Here is a 19,871-nt window from a genome sequence, read left to right on the forward strand (position 1 = left end):
CCAAGCTGAGATAATGGGGGACCAGGTGGGCCACTTAATCAAGGAATTCTAAAAATGTGGCTGGGAATCCAGGTAAGGGGGAGACTCCGGTGCAGAGGGAACCTGAACCGGAGGGGTTGCTGGTGTGGGGCTGAGGCTCCTCTTAGGAGCGTGCCAGTGGGCTGCTGCACTGGACCAGCTGTAGCAAAGACTGTCTACCAAACCCTGATGGTTTGTGTTTTTACCTACTCATTGATTCCAGGAGAGGTGCGGACAGCTTTTCAGACAGGAGCCTCATTCTGAGTAGATGGAATGTGACTAGGAAGGGTGCTGAGCGTGACAACCACGCTAGGGAAAATGAGGCGTGTGGAGTGGGCATCAATTTGTCTTTATCTTAGGGAATTTAAATTTCTGAGATGCCAGGGCAGTAAATTCCCTCCTATTTGAAGACTGCTATTTCAAAATGTTGATAATTTAAGACTCTGAAGTTTTTATTGTTTTGAAGAAAGATGAAATCTTCAATCTTGACCTCGAAGTTAGATGGGGCTTCACAGCAGCCTGTATAATTCAGAAACAATAAATGTTAAATTAAATAGAGTGACAGTTTCATGATCTTGAAATTAAAACAAAAATCTGTGTTTTTGTAATTTAAACTTTGCGTGAATCGCCTAATGCAGTTTTACAGTGTTATTGATTTGTACTTTGAAATTCAATTTGCTTCTTTTAAGATGGAGAGACACAGGTAAGACCCATGAGACTTAGAGGAAGGGAACAGTGTTATAACCAGACCCTGCCTCCCACAGCAAGGGCAAGGTTTGCTCCAGCTTCTCAGCCAGTGGGCCGGGTTAGTTCAATGACGTGATAAGCCAGCCAGCCTGGGCTTCTCCTTGTTACGATATTTTAACATTATGAGCCCTTTCCAAAGTAGATTATAATCCTGTGCATCTTGATAGGAATTTACGAAAACCATTTTTGTGATTTTTGCATGGGCTGTGATGAATAAATGACTAAGTAAAAGACATTTTTATTTTAGATGACTATATTGTTAACATTAATTATCAAACTCACTTTTCAACTCTTTAATAATATTTATTCTACATAAAGGCGAATTCTGACTTTTTCCCATTTGACAAGGGATACGTGCTCTTTGACTTACTTTAATTCACTTAAAAAATTAATAAAGGGGCTGGCCCGGTGGTGTAGTGGTTAAGTTTATGTTCCACTTTGGTGGCCCGGGGTTCGCCAGTTCAGATCCTGAGTGTGGACCTACGCACCGCGTGTCAAGCCATGCTGTGGCAGGCGTCCCACATGTAAAAAGTAGAGGAAGATGGGAACGGATGTTAGCTCAGGACCAGTCTTCCTCAGCAAGAAGAGGAAGATTGGTGACAGATGTTAGCTCAGGGCTAATCTTCCTCAAAAAAAGAAAAAGGAAAAGAAAAAAAGCCACAATTTGTCAGTAAACGAGGTTGAAAATCGCATAATAACATGCTTAGCGTTGAGATTGAATACATAGGAAAATTGACTGAAATTTAAAAAGGAGACAAAGACGATCTGATATTGAGAATCCTTGCTGGAAGGACCACCTGTTTGCTGATACAGTTTTAGGGTTTGTTTTTAAAGGTTGATATAGGACTGCTGGCTCAGCCACTTGTCATCACCTCTCTACCCGCAGGCACCCAGGCTTCGGTGGGCTTAATTGGAGTAAACAGAAAGGCTAATTGGATCCCTGCGTTTCACCTTTTTAACACTGATTTTCAAAGTAGTAGACACATCCTAGTAGGCTCTTCTAGATTTGACAACTCAGCTAAACCCACAGCTTTATGACAAGAACTCCGGCTCTGTTGGAGGCGGTCTTGAGGAGACTTCTGGGTCCTTGCTTTCCGCTCCTCCCAGCCCGCTGTGTGGAAAGAGCGCTGCCCCCTGAGTGTCCCCCCTTAGCCCACATGCCGAGAGGGGTGTGGAGAATGTGGTCTCAGTGGGCCTAGATTTGGCTCCTAAGACTCGTGGGCAAGGCATGCCAGCTTCCTTTGTTTCTGTGGACGTCATTATGTCTGCTTCCTGCCTCCACCTCCTGGCTGGCGGGAAATGCAATGTGAGCAGTGTTTCGCAGACCCTCTCCTCCCTAGGGACTTTGAGTGCCCGCAGAGTCTTCACTGAGGACTGGAAGGGGAGGGAGCTCTGGTTCTTTGCCATGAGCATGTCATGACGTGGCTTTTCTGCTGCCTGATGGAGCCATCAAGCACTGGTCCCTCCGCGTGGGTCAGATCCTCTGCCCTGGGTGGACGTGGCTGTGCCTCTCACAGCGACCAGGGCTCTGACGGCAGACAGCCGCTGCCCGGTGCAGAGGGCCCCTGCTGCCTGAATGCCCCCGTGGTCCCTGGCTTCTTCGGGCCCGTTCTCTCTTCAGTCTGGCTGCTCCCATCTCCTCAACTCCAAGCCCTAAGCTCCAAGCCCTTTTTCCAGGGACCATCCAGCTTCGTCGCCTCTGTTAGCCCTGGGTTTTGAAAAGCAAGGCCTAGAATTTCTTCCCTAGGGGTGGAGAACCGGCACAAATATGTAGCTGTCTTCTTGGAGTGTGGGGAGGGATGGTAGCTCTGCTCCCTCTCCCCAGTTTTGTGTAGTAGGGAGGACAAAAAAATGAATTCGTATCCTGGTATTCAGCCACACTATTTATGACAAGGAATACAAACATATTCTAAACTTTTATTCTGAAATAATTATGGCCTTCCAGGGACATAGTTCAGAGTCCTGTGTGTCCTTCATCTGGCTTCCCCTAGTGGTGACATCTTAGCTGCAGTACAGCATCAAAACCAGGAATATGGCACTGGTGCCTCTCTGTTGAGCAGACTACAGACTTTATTCAGTGTTTACTTTATTACTTTATTCAGTGTTTATACAGTGTTTATTCAGTGTTTTTTAAATCTTTCGATTGTGTGTTAAGAGCCATTCATTTGTGTGTTCAGAACAATTTTCAAGTGTGCACTGGTACCAAGTGCCCCCAGCAGCTGGCAGTGTTAAACCTCATGATAAACCAGCTAAGTGTCTAAGTCATGGGCTTGCTCATCTGATCTCAACTACTGCACGTGTTCACTCTACACACTTGTAAACACTCACACGATGCCATTTTAACGGGGAGAAATATATATCTAAGAATATTATTTTGATTAAAAAAAGTCAGGAATGGAGACAGAGTTCTCTCCTCTAATGACATGGACTTGCCCTGACTGCCTCCCGAAGCCCCCAGGGTTCTTAAGCACAAGATGTCAAGATGTACATCACCTGCTTGCTGACAGCTTGGGGTAGCACTCGGGACGCAGGATGGTGAGTGCTGAAAAGACCCTTAATTCATGCCTAAGATCCTACCTGCTGCTTCAGACCGCCTGTAGAGAAGGGACTTCATGGTCCCCTTCTCTGATGACCCAGGGGGGATGAGATGCTGAGGAGGAGAGAGGAGGCTTGTGAATGGTACCTGAGGAGTAAAGGAGGAAAGCAGGAGGTCACCTCAGCTTCTGGGCACACTCTAAGAAAGGAACTGCAGACTGGGGACATCATGAGAACTTTATGAAATGCTGGAAACACATCTTATTCATCCTTGTGTTGGTTTTCATCGAGGTGAAGTTATTTTAAGGTGTATTTTTTGCCAACTCAGTGGTCCTCTCCAGAATCTTTTCAGATCTCGACTACGTGCTTACCGTCTGTAAACCCCCCCCCCCCCCGCCTCCTTGGCTTCCTCCAAAATCCGTCTTGAGGAGAGTTGCTTTCTCAAGAGGCAGACGTTGGTTTAGGTCATCGAGGAGCTGGCGAGTCCGGGCCTGGGTCCTGGTAGTGCTTGAACGTCTAGACAGCTCTGCTCTGGCCCCTGATCTCCAGCCGTTCTGAGGCCAACTGCCTTCCTCAGGTCACTCTGGGCTTGCCCTCGGCTTCCTTCCATACCAGACACCTGTCCTAACTCCCCACTGCCTCACACTCACCACGGCCGACACCTGTCCTTAGTCCTGGCCGTGAGCCACGTCAGCAGCCTGCTTCCTGGCCAAGTCCCCAACAAAAACAGCTGCTGGTGAAGGTTCTAAGACTTCCCACTTCGGATGCTTCCCTTGACTAACTTTCTTAGAAGAACAGCAAGGTAACATGATTTTCAGTTGTAGCTTCGTCAAGTCAATGGTTCCGACACTGTCTTAAGATCTTGCAAGAGTTTGGCTTACTTGACCATGTAATTATAATTATCTTAAAAAAAAACCTTTTGCCAATATAATGGTTTGCCAACCGTAAAAGTCAATTTAAGCATTGTGTGTAGATGACTTTTTAAAAAAATTATTTTGTTGAGGTCATATTGGTTTATAACATTGTGTAAATTTCAGGTGTACATTATTACATATCAGTTTCTGTATAGACCGCATTGTGCTCACCACCATAGTCTAGTTTTTATCCGTCACCATGCCTTTGTGCCCCTTTACCCCTTTCACCCTCCCCCCAACCCCTTCCCCTCTGGTAACCATTAATCTGTTCTCCTTATCCACGTGTTTGTTTATCTTCCACATATGAGTGAAATCACGCAGTGTTTGCCTTTCTCAGTCTGGCTTACTTTGCTTAGCATAATACCCTCAAGTTCCATCCATGTATGTTGTTGCAAATGGCACAATTTTGTATTTTTCATGGCTGAGTAGTATTCCATTGTGTATATGTACCACATCTTCTTTATGCATTCATCCATTGATGGGCACTTGGGTTGCTTGCATGTCTATTGTGAACAATGCTGCAATGAATATAGGGATGCATAAATCTCTGGATCATTGATTTCAAGTTCTTTGGATAAATATCCAGTAGTGTGATAGCTGGATCATATGGCATTTCTACTTTTAATTTTTTGAGAAATCTCCGTCCTGTTTTCTTTAGTGGCTGCACTGGTTTGCATTCCCACCAGCAGTGTATGAGGGTTCCCTTTTCTCCACATCCTCTCCAACGTTTGTTATTTCTTGTCTTGTTAATTATAGCTATTCTGACGGGTGTGAGGGGCTATCTTGTTGTAGTTTTGGTTTGTATTTCCCTAGTAATCAGTGATGTTGAACATCTTTTCATGTGCCTGTTGGCCATCTGTATATCTTCTTTGGAAAAATATCTGTTCATACCCTCCGCCCATTTTTTGATTGGGTTGTTTGATTTTTTTTTGTTGTTGAATTGTGTGAGTTCTTTATATATTTTGGAAATTAACCCTTTGTCAAGTATATGATTTGCAAATATTTTCTCCGAGTTGGTGGGTTGTCTTTTCATTTTGTTGATGATTTCCTTTCCTTGCAGGAGCTTTTTAGTCTGATGTAGTCCTATTTGTTTATTTTTTCTTTTGTTTCTCTTTCTTGAGTAGACAAGGTATTCAAAAAGATACTGCTAAGACTGATGTCAAAGAGTGTACTACCTACATTTTCCTTTAGGAGTTTGATGGTTTCAGGTCCTACATTCAAGTCTTTAATCCACTTTGAGTTAATTTTTGGGTATTGTGTAAGATAATGGTCTACTTTCATTCTTTTGTTTGTGGCTGTCCAGTTTTCCCAACATTATTTATTGAAGAGACTTTCCTTTCTCCATGGTATGTTCTTGGCTCCTTTGTTGAAGATTAGCTGTCCGTAGGTGTGTGATTTTATTTCTGGGCTTTTGATTCTGTTCCATTGATCTGTGTGTCTGTTTTTCTGCTAGTACCATGCTGTTTTGATTACTACAGCTTTGTAGTATATTTTGAAGTCAGGGATTACCATACCTCCAGCTTTGTTCTTTTTTCTCAGGATTGCTTTGGCTATTCAGGATCTTTTGTTGTTCCATATAAATTTTGGACTCTTTGCTCTGTTTCTGTGAAGAACGTCACTGGGATTCTGACTAGGATTGCATTGAATCTGTAGATTGCTTTAGGTAGTATGGACATTTTAACAATGTTTATCCTGCCAATCCTTATTCATGGAATATCTTTTCACTTCTTTATGTCTTCTTCGATTTCTTTCAATAATGTCTTATAGCTTTCATTGTATGGGTCTTTTACCTCCGTGGTTAAATTTATTCCTTGGTATTTTATTCTTTTTGTTGTGATTGTCAATGGGATTGTATTCTTAACTTATCTTTCCACTAGTTCATTTTTAGTGTATAGAAATGCAACTGATTTTTGTGTTGATTTTGTACTCTGCAGCTTTGCTGTAGTTGCTGGTTATTTCTAATAGTTTTCTGGTGGATTCTTTAGGGTTTTCTGTATATGCAATCATGTCATCTGCAAACAGTGAGTTTTACTTCTTTGTTTCCAATTTGGATGCTTTTATTTCTTTTTCTTGCCTACTTTCTCTGGCTAAAACTTCCAGTACTATGTTGAATAAGAGTGGCAGGAGTGGGCACCCTTGTCTTGTTCCTGTTGTCAGAGGAATAGCTTTCAGCTTTTCACTGTTAAGTATGATACTAGCTGTGGGTTTGTCACATATGGCCTTTATTATGTTGAGGTAATTTCCTTCTATCCCTATTTTATTGTGAGTTTCTTTTTTTTATCATAAATGGATGTTGGATCTTGTCAAATGCTTTCTCTACATCTGTTGAGATGATCACGTGATTTTTATTCCTCATTTTGTGATGTATCACACTGATTGATTTGTGGATGTTGAATTATCCCTGTGTCCCTGGAATAAATTCCACTTGATCATGGTGTAAGATTCTTTTAATGTATTGTTGTGTTCTATTTACTAGTATTTTGTTGGGAATTTTTGCGTCTATGTTCATCAGTGATATCGGCCTATAGTTTTCCTTTTTTGTGTTGTCTTTGTCTGGTTTTGGTATCAGGGTAATGTTGGCTTCATAGAATGAGTTAGGAAGCGTCCTGTCCTCTCAATATCTTGGAACAGTTTGAGAAGGATAGGTATTAAATCTTTAAAAGTGTAATAGAATTCACCAGAGAAACTGTGTGGTCCTGGACTTTTGTTTTTTGGGAAGTTTTTGATTACTGTTTCAGTCTCCTTACTTGTGATTGGTCTCTTCAAATTCTCTATTTCTTCTTGATTCACTTTTGGGAGGTTGTAAGATTCTAAGAATTTATCCAATTCTTCTAGGTTATCCAATTTGTTGGCATATAGCTTTTCATAGTAGTCTCTTATAATCCTTTGCATTTCTGTGGTATCTGTTATAATTTCTCCTCTTTCATTTTTAATTTTATTTATTTGAGTCTTCGCTCTTTTTTTCTTAGTGAGTCTGGCTAAGGGTTTGTCAATTTTATTTATCTTCTCAAAGAACCAGCTCTTAGTTTCATTGATCCTTTCTATTGTTTTTTCAGTCTCTATTTCATTTTTTTTCTCCTCTGATGTTTATTACTTCCCTCCTTCTACTGACTTTGGGCTTTGTTCTTTTTTTTCTAGTTCTGTTAGGTGTAGTTTAAGATTACTTTGAGATTTTTCGTGTTTGTTGAGGTAGACCTGTATTGCTATATTGCTGTATTGCTATAAATTTCCCTCTTAGTACTTCTTTTGCTGCATCCCATGAGTTGGTATGTTGTGTTCCCATTTTCATTTGTCTCCAGGTATCTTTTTTTGATTTCTTCATTGTTCCGATGTTTGTTCAGTAGTGTGTTGTTTAGTCTCCACATATTTGTGACTCTCCCAGCTTTTTTCTTGTAGCTGATTTCTAGTTTCATAGCATTGTGGTTGGAAAAGATGCTTGATATGATTTAAGTCTTCTTAAGTTTATTGAAGCTTGCTTTGTTTCCCAACATTTGGTCTATCTTTGAGAATGTTCCATGTGCACTTGTGAATCATGTATATTCTGCTGTTTTTGGATGGAATGCTCTATATATCTATTAAATCCATCTTCTCTAGTGTTTCATTTAAGGTCACTGTTTCCTAGTTAACTTTCTGTCTGGATGATCTATCCAGTGTTGTAAGGGGGGTGTTTAGGTCCCCTACTATTATTGTATTGGTGTCAGTTTCTCCCTTAGGTCTGTTAATAGTTGCCTCATATACTTTGGTGCTCCTGTGTTAGTTGCATCTGTATTAATAAGTGTTATGTCTTCTTGGTGGAATGTCCCTTTTATCATTATATAGTGCACATCTTTGTCTCTTATTATCTTTTTTATCTTGAAGTCTGCTTTGTCTGATGTAAATATGGCTACACTTGCTTTCTTTTGCTTGGAGTATTATCTTACATCCCTTCACTCTGAGCCTATGTTTGTCTTTAGAGCTGAGATGTATTTCCTGGAGGCAACATATTGTTGGATCTTGTTTTTTAATCCATCCAGCCATTCTGTATCTTTTGATGGGTGAGTTCAATCCATTTACCTTCAGAGTGATTCTTCATATATGAGGGCTTAGTACCCCTGCTTTATCTCTTGTTTTCTGGTTGTTCTATATTTCTGTTGTTTCTTTTTCCATGTATTTCTGTTTGCCATTTCTGTGAGGTTTTCTCAGTTTTCTCTTTATTTATGATTTGTGACTCTGTTCTGATTTTCTGTTTTGTGGTTACTATGAGGTTTGTATAAAAGATCTCATAGATAAGATAGTCCTTTTTCTGGTAGCCTCTTATCATGTTAGCCTATGCAGGCTCCATCCTTTTCCTTTTCCTCCTCTATGTTTTTGTTGTCACAAATTATTCTTATTTGTGTTGTGAGTTTGTGACCAAATCGAAGTGTTTATAGTTATTTTTGATGCTTTCCTTCCCTTTATCCTTTCCATTATAATTAAGTGTTTGCTAACCTATTCTGATATAGAGCTGTGATTTTCTGATTTTGTCTGTCTCTTTGTCTCTTTGTTCAAAGCTCTGTAAATCTTTGCTTTTTTGTTTTGGGTAGGAGGGCACCCTTCAACATTTCTTGTAGGGCAGGTCTAGTGGCAATTTCCTTGGCTTTTGTTTGTTTGGGAAAGCTTTTATTTCTCTGTCATATCTGAAGAGTAATTTTGCTGGATAGAATATTTTCAGCTGGTAGTTTTTGTCTTTCAGTATTTTGAATATACCATTCCACTCTCTCCCAGCCTGTAAGGTTTCTGCTGGGAAAGCTGCTGAAAGCCTGATGGGGGTTCCTTTGTAGCTTATTTTCTTCCATCTTGCTACTCTTAATATTTTTTCTTTGTCATTGAATTTTGATAGTTTTAATATTATATGCCTTGGAGAACTTTTTGCATTGATGTAATTAGGAGTTCTATTAGCTTCATGTATTTGTATGTCTAGTTCCTTTCCCAGGTTTGAGAAGTTCTGAGCTATTATTTCTTGGAATAAGCTCTCTGCTCCTTTCTCCCTCACTTCTCCCACGGGGATACCTATAATCCTTATGTTACTTTTCCTAATTGAGTCATATATTTCTCAAAGAGTTTCTTTATTTAAAAAAAATTTATTTCTCTCTCCTTCACCTGAATCATTTCTTTATTTCTGTCTTTGAGGTCACTAATTCTCTCCTCCATAAGGTCTGCTCTATTTTTTATGCTTTCTACATTATTTTTTTTATCTCATTGATTATATTCTTCATCTCCAGAATTTCTTTCTTTTTTTTTTTTTTAGAGCTTCAATCTCTTTGGTGAAATATTCCTTCTACTCATTAATTTTATTCCTGAGCTCATTGAACTGTTTTCCTGAGTTTTCTTGTAACCTGTTGAGTTTCTTTGTGACAGCTATTTTGCATTCTCTATCATTTAGATTGTAATCTTCTGTGACTTCTGGTTTGGTTTCTGGAGAGTTGTCATTTTCCTTCTGTTCTGCAGTGTTACTGTAGTTCTTCACAGTGTTTGATGAATTGATCCTCTGCTGGCGCATTTCTGGTAGTAATCACCTTCTCTTGTTTGCGTATGGCTTTGGTTACTTTTATTCTGGTCACCTGGCTCTCATGTTCCTCCACTGACTCTCCATGGACTCAGATGCTGTTGTCCCATGCACCACCTGTGTTGCTGTTCCTGTTGTCTGTGGGTGCTGGTTGCACTGTTGCCGGGGGTACTGGGTTCACAAGTGCCGCTGTCACCGGTGGGGGCCTGGGGACCTGGGGACTTGTATGCAGCCCTCACTGCCAGTGGAGTTAGTGTCAGAGGTGCCTGTACTGGGGGCTGGGTGCTCCTGCCCTGTCTGCTCACAGTTGTGTGGGTCTTGCTACTCCCTTTGCTGCTGCCCTACTAACCATCATGGGGTGGGCCTGCCACTGTGCTGCTGCCACTACCCCTCAGGCATCCACCTGCATGTGGGGCCACTGCCCTGGGGTGTTTTTGTGAACACATGCACAGGGCTGCTGCTGACCACTACTGCTGCCCTGGGCATGTTTGTGTGAGCATGGGGCTGTCCCCAGTTGCTACCACCACTTGGGCATTTGTGTGCAAGCTATTGCCACCTCTTGGGTGTATGTACATGTGTGGCTGCTACCACCCTGCTGGTGTTCAGGTGCGTGGGATTGGGCTGCCCTCACCTCCACTCAGTCTCATGGGCTGCTACAGGAGGATCTGCATCCTGGATTGCTGCCACCCGGGGTGAGGGAGGGGGCTGCTTCCCTAGTTCCACTGCTTCCTCGGGGTCCAGTCCACCCATCATCAGATATATAACTGCCTGGATCTCTTAGGCATCCTGTTGTGCCATGTAGGGAATCCTCTCTTGGTCAGTGGATGCCTGTTTGGCTGTGATTTAGAGGGGAGAGACAAAGGGAAGCTCTCACTCCACCATGATGCTGACATTACTTGTAGATGACTTTTAAAGATCTGCCTAATTCTGATACTTTATAATTCTGTGAGCCAAGGATGAAAGTTTAAGTTCTTGCTTACTTAATATATCCCACCTCCTCCTAAGAGGGACTTGAGGCAGGAGTAGGATACATAAATGCATTCACTGAACATTTTATTGACAGATTGAGTGCTGCCACATGCCAGGCAGAAGTCCAGAGACTGAGGGTGGAGCAATGAAAATGGCAAAGTCCCTGCTCCCTCAGGGAGCTAGTAGAGCTGGTGATGGTAATATCCAAGGTTCTTCAAAGCTTACTTGACCATTTGAGGCTTATAAGTTCTCTGAGCAATTACTTTCTCTCTTTAACGTCTCTTTCAAGAAATTCAGGTCAGTTCAGATATTGATAAAGAGTCCTAGGTCCCTTGGTAATTGCTGCTAGCTAACCTGTAAAAGTTGAGACTGGCACTTATTTCTGTAAAACCCACTACTGCCCTCCAGGCTAGCTCTAAGGATAACCCCGTTTTTTATAGTGTATATCTTGTTAATGCATTTGTTTCAGCTGAATACAGTTAATACAAATAATTGGATCAAGAAAATGTGAAACTCTATGTAGTTGATAGTTCTATGTTGCGTATTGTGAATTTTAATTTGATCTCAAGTGGATAAGAAGAAAATTAATGTTTTTTGATATCCAAGAGTTAATATCAGATTTTGTATGTTCATTTATCCAGTCACTTAACACATGTTTTGAGCTTACACCTTGGTTCCAGACAGTGGCTAGGTCCTGGAGATCCAAAAATGAATAAAACACAGGTTGTGCCCCAGGGAGTACACAGACTAGTCAGGGAGACAAGTAAGTAAATGATGATTATGGGAGCAGATAAGGGGGTCCCCTAACTCAGCCTGATGAGTCAGGAAAGTCTTCCTTGAAAACAGTATTTTAAGCAGTGTCCTGGAAGGTGTGGCTAATGTGCAAAAATTGCATGTGATCCATATGGCTGAAATAAAGACTGTTGAGGCTAGAGAGGCAAACAGAGGCCAGATTGTGATGACCTTTCAGCCATTCTAAGGATTATGGATTAATCTTGAAAGGATGGAAGTTTTTAAACACAAGGGTAGCATGGGATGGTTTCTTGTCTTTTAGAACACTATCTCTGGCTACAATGTGGGGAACAAGTTGGAGATGAGGAATACTAGAGGTAACATAACCCTGATGAAAGAAGGTGGTGGTCATGGCAGGGGAGGGACAAGGCATGAGCAGAATTAGGCAATATTAAAGAGGTACAGTCAACACTTCGCTGAGAAACCAACTGCTGAATCTTGCAACAAGTGCAGGACTCTCTTTTCCTGGACATTGTTTTAGCACTAAAACTTGGTGTGTTGCCAGTGGTGTTTAATGTAAGGATTAGTCTGGAGATTCTCGTTGCTGGGAGAACCTCTTGGGCTGACTCAGCCTTGACCAGCTGGATCAGACTTTCATGTTCTGCATTTTCTATGCCAACCTCAGAGATCTGAGAGTATTGTTCTGGAACTGGCCAAGAACAGGAGGCTGGGCCAGGGAATGCGGCAGTGTGGTGGGTCCTCTATCACTGGCCTTCCATGATTTTGCCTTTTCTGTTACTAATCTTGAGAGGCAGCATGGTGGAGTAGGAAGGATACTCAATTAGGAACCAGGAGCCTTGAAGCAAGTCCTGACTGTGTTGCTTACTTCTCCTGTGACTTTTGGCCAATTGCTTAACTTTGTGGTCTTGGTGTCCTCGTCTGTCCAAAGAAGGGACTGGGTGATAGCATATACTCAGCTGCAAGATTGCTCTCCATGCCCGCAGTCCAAGATGCCACGAGCTCACTGCCTGAGTTGCAAGGCCTTCGGAAGTTTTAGGGCCTGCTCTTTAGAACTGCATCTCTCCACTTCATTAAAGCAGTTGTGGTACTCTGCTCCCAGAAAGCTTTATCTTAGGGCCATTTTGGGAAGGGATGGAAAAGCTCCTATTTCCTTGCATTTTTAGGAGATATAGTCTAGTTCTGTTTCTTTGATCTGAGGAAATAGAAATTCCAGTGGGTTGGCCGAGTGGAGACCTGTTTGAGCCTGCGATGGTCTCACCCTCTCTTACCTTGCAAGTTTCTCTCTTTAACCGTAAATCTGTGTTTAAATAATACATGGTTCAGAAATGTCATCATTTTGTTCTGATGGAGGAAAGTTTTTGATCTACTTTTATTAATAGGTTCAAAGCTGAAATAAAGGCATACTTATAAGGACATAAAGGTAGAAAAGATAGAGTTTTGTTCCAGTTTTCTAACTGCTTACATATATGGTCTGAATTTTACTGGATCTCTCTATAGATCTGCAATATGCTTTAGATATAGAGAAAGAATTAAACATAGAATTAAGCAGTAGTATTAAATAATTTTATTGTCTCAGGCATATGAGTGATGGAAAAATGTCTTAATCTCATAATATTCCAAGAGCTTGAGATATAATGCATGAAATAAGTAGGCATTGCTGAGTTATCGTATCTTTGCTATACATATATTTTATCGATAAATAATGTATTTCATTTTGATGAACATGCATTTATTATAGTTCACTTAATTTTTAGATTCAACTTAATATTTATGTGAATTTACATTTTTTCTTTAATTTTTACTTTGGAACTAAGGAAGAAGAGGCAGAGACAGCAACGGAAGAGGTACAGTAACATATTTAACAGTTGCACTTAATAAAAACACCTTTGACGTGAGAGAATTGCAGCTTTAGCCACATTCTCCTTGTTCTTCATGGTATAAAGAAGCTGATGCAACCCACGCTCCCAGAATATCCTCCTTTAGACTGCTGAGAAGACAAATAAAATAAGTTGGAGACAGATAAATTTATCAAAGGGAGGTGGGTAGAGAAATAGGGCTTGGCTATGGATTTTTTTCTGAGCCTCCTATGGTGAAGGTGTCTTCAGTGGGGCCAGGTCACTAGGTAGAGACTTCTTCTCCATTCCTCCTTCCCACCCCATTGAATAGCACACAGTTTATGCAGCTTGCATGGTGCTTGGTGGTGGTGTTATGGTCACCTCCTGTTCACATCATTGGTGCGGGAGTGATTCCCTCTTTATGGTTATGGGGATGGTTGATACACAACACCTGACAGTGGATAGATGAGATTGGCAGTCGTTTATTAGTCACATATTCTCAAAGCCCAGGGGAGGAGGACATCTGCACAGTTCAGGGCCACACGAGGATTGTGCTTGGGAACAGCATGAACAACCAGAGATGACAGGAGGCAGGCTTTGTAGGAACAAGAGGATGAGGTGTCCCCTGGTTCCCAAGGAGGATGTGATAGGCTTGTTTGAATACTTCCGAGGGGTACGCAGGCACTGTGCCTAGTCCCTTGTTGAGAAGGGTTGGTCCTATAGGAGACCTAATCTGCAGGAGCAGAGTGGGAGGGGAACTAGTGATTAAGCCATTTCAGGCCTTCCTGATTTTACCAGATGTCAGGGCAGCACACAATATTGAGTCTTAATTTTAGGTCTTGCATCTTTTAGGTCTTAGACACCATGAAGTTTAAACATGCAGCTCATTATTAAGTCTCTGGAAGATGTATGACATTAAGAAACCCCACGGTTCCAGGGTTTCTGGTGGCGATCTATCCAGAGAGAGCATTATTGATTTGGGAAGAACTTTGAACCTGCCTCCCCAACTTGAGGTTATATTAGAACAGTGGTTCTCATCCCCTGTGTGTGTGTGCATTAGAATCACCCGTGGTGTTTTTGGACCCTCCAGAAGCCTGCCTCCATCAGCTGGTGAATCAGACCCTCCAGGACTGGGCGCTGGCACGCCTTCAGGTTGTCTGATGGAGCTGAGGTTGAGAGCCTTCATTTTAGGAGCCAGGACTGACAGGCATGAGAGATCATATCGAGATGCATCAGCCTTCACTTCCTGTTTGGGGCTTAGCCTTCCTCTTTGCTGTCCCTACTATGGCCATGAGAGGAAACACTAGCAACAAGAAAGAAAAGACTATAAAAAGAATTCAAATTAGGAATGTAAAAGAAACATATATATTCACAAAGATGAAGAATTTAAGAAAGAAATGTCTTAAGTGAATAAGGGCAGAATAAGAAGAACTGAAATAGAAGAGAATCAGGATAAAAGGTTAAGGAGTATACAAAATTAGAAGAACCTATTCAAAAATTGTGAGTGCTGAGTACGTAAGATTTAAAAGTGCAATTACAACATTAAAAGAAAAATTAGAAAACAATACTAAGGATAAAATTTAAAGCAATAAAATTTCTCCTCGCGTGTAATTTAAACTGTCGTTGGACTGGCTCATGTGTTTGTTTATAGAGTCTATGCTTAAATAATAACCAACATCCCCAGTACAGAAGAAGACCTCCTACGCCTTCTTTGGAACTGGAGGTTGTTTGACCAATTGAAGAAGTCAGTTAAAGTGGTAAATCATGATAACGTAGGGGCCTTAAACATTTAGACTTGAAATATGTAAACGTATATATACTGCCAATTTTTTTGATGCTAGACAAAGACCTTTTCACCAGAGTCCGATGATTAGAATTACCTATTGTCTTTCTAACATAAACATAGTCATTTGTCCATCTAGAAATTCCAGTTCTGGTTTCTTTAAAATAGAGCAGAAGTTTAAAGACACCTGCAAAGCAGTCTGGCTACATAATCTCTCCAAATTTTATGAGCCTTCCCTGTCACCCAACTTTTTTGGCACCTCATTTGATGACAAGTTTTTAAGGTGACTTACATGTATTGGGTTTTCCCCAAGTATTGCATTAAAAACGTTCTTTTCATGTTCATATTTATTGATTTCCATGCTGTTTATTTAAGTTATGTAATTCCAATGGGACACAAATGTGGGAACTTACATAACCCACGCTGGTAAATGAAGAATTCGGTGGGTCGTGATGCCAAATCTGCCAGTTGCAAGTGCTCACCATGCTCTGGTTATCCATCAGCCTAATTTAAGAGAGAGAATACAGACTCTAGCAGGGGTTCTCAAAGTGGGGTTCCTAGAGCAGCAGCATCAACTTCACCTGGGAACCCCTAGAAATACACATTTTCAGGCCTGCTCCCAGATGTCAGGAATCAGAAACTCTGAGGTGGAGCCCAGCAGACTGTATTTTCACAAGCCCGTCAGGTGGCTGTGATGCTCTGTCAAGTCTGAGAACCACTGGATTAGAACCTACATTCTAGGTGATCCGATGCGTTGTCAAATGGAGGTCGATTACAAGGACTCCTCCTGTTTTGCTGCTCGTCATAGAAAGTCCATCTAATTTCAAAGACAATAACGTTTACTTTACATTAAGAACCTGTGTTTGGTTAAAAAAGAAAGCCCTTGATTTTCTTTTGGTGATTGAAATGAGTAATGGGAAATAAGCAGGGAGAGAGAGCAAATGCAGAGATGGAGGGAGCTCTTAAACCCCGTTTCAGTTTTCACAAAGGAGTCCTCTCTTTCCCATTCCTTTCCTGCATATTGAAACATTCCAACTTCAAAGAATGATCTTTTTCTTGTTTGAGAAATTTTGTTTTGCTTCCTAATAGGGATTGGGGAGGATTCATTATAAAGAGCTTTATGGTAATTTTCATTAATTCAGCACTGCAAGATCAGCATGCTATTTTCGTATGGCTCACAGGGTGGAAGAGGCGTTACATGTCAAAATGAAGCAGAATTGAGATTCTCACTCGGCTGTTTGCCTGTTGAATCTGCTGTTTATCAGTTGGGATGTGGGGAGTTTTAAATTTAAACCCTAATAGGGACCTAATCATGGGAATGTGTAGATGAATCAGTTCAGAGAATGTTAGTGAATTCTAAGGGCGGGTCCAAAGTGACATTCTTGGATTCCCTCCCCTCAGCTAAATCTGTTCCTTTCATTGTAATCAAGAGTTTTAAGAATGTTGTTTTTGAACATTTTTGAATTAATCATTTTAAAATACTAATCAGAGAGCTAAATTAAAATGGAGAGCTCAAGGGTAGGGAGAATAATTTACCAAAAGTCACATGTATTATCTGGGTGTTTCTGTGGATGGTCATCAACATTAAAGAGGGTCCCAAATGTCAAAAGAAACCCCCCAAAGAAACTTCTGTTGATTTTTGAAATTACAAAATAATTCATGATCTTTATAGAAAATACAGATGAAAGAAGAAAATAAAAATAGCTTCTAACCCTGTTACCCAGAGATAACCACTAACTGCACACGCACACGCTCACATCATGCACGCACTCACACACACATAGGCATCAAACCTTGCTGAATACTCTTCTGTAATCTACTTTTTTTGTGTAGTCTATCTATATTTTTTTGGGAGTGGCAGTAAGTATAGATCTACTTCATTATGTAATGTTACTTATCAAACTAATCCCTATTCTCAGACCTAAAGATTATTTCTAGCTTACTTTATGCTGTGATTTTTCATTATCTATAAGTTATAGCCTTCCAATAATTCTTTCTTTAGTTTCTTTCTTGTCAGGCAAGCTTCTGTTTCTAAAAATCTCATTTTTATGCATAAAAATAAGACAAACATACTATTAATTTGGAAGTAATTTTAGATTAAATGTATATGTTGCCGATAACTTTGGCTTGAAGAAATTAGCTAGTTCTAACAAAATATCGCCAGCTTGTAAATTTAAAAGCTTCCTCCCTTCTGAAAAAATTCTATTTGCTGAGATTCTTTTTGTATTTTATTCTTCTAACTGCCTTCTGAATTGTTTGAAGATGATTTGATGACAGTGATCTGTTAATATGAGCAAAGACTGTATGCTGAAGAGAAATCATGAAACTCGTTAGAATAACGTACTGCTCTGCATCACCAGTCCAGATTGCGGGCTCTGTGTTCAGAAAGATGATGTCTGTGTGTGGCATGTATGTTGTGTGCATTGTTTGTGTTTGTTGTGTGTTGTATGTATGTTTTGTGTTGTATGCGTGTTATGTTGTATATGTGTTGTGTGTGTGTGTGTTGTGTTGTGTATGGTAGATGTGCTCTGTGTGTGTGTATTTGGTGTGTGTTGCATATATGTTATGTGTGGTGTGTTGTGTATGTGTTGGGTGTGTGTTGGGTGTGTGGTAGGTGTGTTGGGTAGGAGGTGTGGGAGGCCCTCAACTCTAGCCTGAGATTTTCTATCCCTTCCCTCACTGTGTCTGTTGACCCTTACACTTCTCGATAAGAATGTAATTTTTGTTAAAATAAGACGAAAGAAGTAACCGAGGAGGGAGCAGAAGGGGACCGGGAGGAAGAGGAAGCTGAACAAGGAGAAGAGGAGGAGCCAGGAGAAGAAGAAGACGACTCTTAGGTCTTTTCATGCTCGATTTCTCCAACTTTTCCAGGTAGCTGCATAAATCTGGGGTTGAAAACCTGTTTATTACAGTGTGCGGTCTATATTACATTTCACTCGGTAATAGGAGAAGTGGATTCAAACGCAGGTCTATCCGTCTGTCTTCCCAAGGCCCTGGGACGCCCCTTTCTGGAATCACAGCGCTGGTGAACTCTGTTGGACCCTTTTCTTGTACACTAGGGCGTGGAAGGCTGTGATTGATATGATTTCCAAGAAAAAGCGTAGCTTTGGGGCCAGGAAGAGTTTGTTTTGTACCTATTTCGTCCTCTTTCTCTCTGTGACTGTCATTTAAGTGAAGGCACAGGAAATGTTCTGTTGTTAGCACCCTATTGCACAGACTCCTCTGCTGACCAGTGTACTTGCATATCTGCAGGGGAATGACAATCCACGCTCATAATGATGGCCATACATTACAGCCTGAAAATCACAAAGCTGGCTGTTGTTCATGAAGGAAAAAATGGCTGCTAGAGATTTAGTGATAAGTGCTTGATGGTACCTTTTCATTTATTCAATATTAACCCGAACACTCGTGTAGAAACGGCATGGAATAGGGGGAAGTTGCTCTAGGAACCTTTGACAAGTACGCTTGCTGCCTTGCAGTTGTAAACTTCTACTGACGATGAGAAATAATTATGTGATTCTTAACAGTGTGGCAAGTGCCGTTTCAATATATTGATAAGATAATGATAGTGTCTAATGATAGTGGATATTGAGGACCTGGGGGACGTACTCAAATGTTGTGGGCCATACAGATAGAGGGGATGTGTGACAACATCTAAAGATCATTATGTGCTATAAAAATAGCTGGTTTTACCAGACATTTAGCAAATAGCTATGTAAATGGTGTACTATTATTAATATTATTCAACTTTGCAACCAAATTTGAGGCAGCAGTTTATTCTCCAGGGCAGTGAAGTTTATAGTTTGCTCTGGTGCTATTGGGGTCCTTTTTAAAATTCAAATTCAAATTAAACATTTTGTTTTAGTCTCCTTACTGTCCATATTATGTCTCCGCTGGAACACACAGGACAGATTTTTGGGCTGTTGACATTGGGGAGGAGAGAAGGAGGAGAGAATGAGGGAATAAGCGTTGAAGCACACAGTAGGTCTCCAGCAAAGCTCTGTGATAAATCGGAGCCTGTCTGGTGAAGGTGGGCACAGGGCTCAGTTGGAGAAGGAAAAAGAACCGCCCCCCCTGCCCCGTGCTTTGTGAAGATTGGCACCGCACTGCTCTGTGTCCCGAAGACCAACTCAAATAGTGTGACTCTCCCCACTTATATACTTAACACTTGTAACTAGAAAGCTAATATAAGAAAAACAATTAATGTATTTTTAGGAAATCGTTTTTTAGGAGCTGGTGAGAGTAGCCATCACAATTTATTACTGGGCCATGAAAGTTTCATTGTTCATTTATTTAAATTACAGAGCAAAGTCCAGCCCGTCGTTTGATGTTTTCGTAGGTGGTCTCTTTCACATTCTGGACACAGAGACCTCTACTTTAAGGCCCAATGAGGGGCTGGTCCCATGGCCGAGGGGTTAAGTTTGCGCTCTGCTTTGACGGTGCCTGGGGTTCGCCGGTTTGAATCCTGGGCACGGACCTGCACAGTGCTCATCAAGCCATTCTGTGGTGGCATCCCACATAGAGGAACTAGAATGACCTACAACTAGGATATGTACTGGGGCTTTGGGGAGAAAAAAAAAGGAGGAAGATTGGTAACAGTAGTTAGCTCAGGACCAATCTTCCTCACCAAAAAAAGCATTAAAAAAAGAAAAGAAACTACATTAAAAAATAATAATTTTTAAAAAAGCCTAATGATGGTTATTTTGGAAGTGATCTCATTTATTTTGTTTTAAATCTTTTTCTGTTGTTACTATTGAGAAGTCTGTCGTCAGTCAAATTAGTGTCCCTAATCC

At 41.0% G+C, this 19,871-nt stretch overlaps 1 protein-coding gene across 3 annotated transcripts in view; it reads left to right on the forward strand.

The window, feature by feature from the left end:
* The window catches only part of SH3BGR (SH3 domain binding glutamate rich protein), a 92,575-nt gene that overhangs the window by 27,364 nt on the left and 45,340 nt on the right, over positions 1-19,871 (forward strand). For 2 of the 3 annotated variants that reach the window (XM_044750660.2, XM_070488903.1), the window contains exon 6: positions 13,275-13,304. In XM_044750660.2, the coding sequence (XP_044606595.2) occupies positions 13,275-13,304 (30 nt within the window). Of the gene's footprint in view, positions 1-13,274; positions 13,305-17,813; positions 17,950-19,871 lie in introns of all 3 variants that reach the window. The other variant, XM_014839289.3, reaches the window with a different exon arrangement.

The sequence above is a fragment of the Equus asinus genome, chromosome 18, assembly GCF_041296235.1.
Source record: "Equus asinus isolate D_3611 breed Donkey chromosome 18, EquAss-T2T_v2, whole genome shotgun sequence".
NCBI lineage: Eukaryota > Metazoa > Chordata > Mammalia > Perissodactyla > Equidae > Equus > Equus asinus.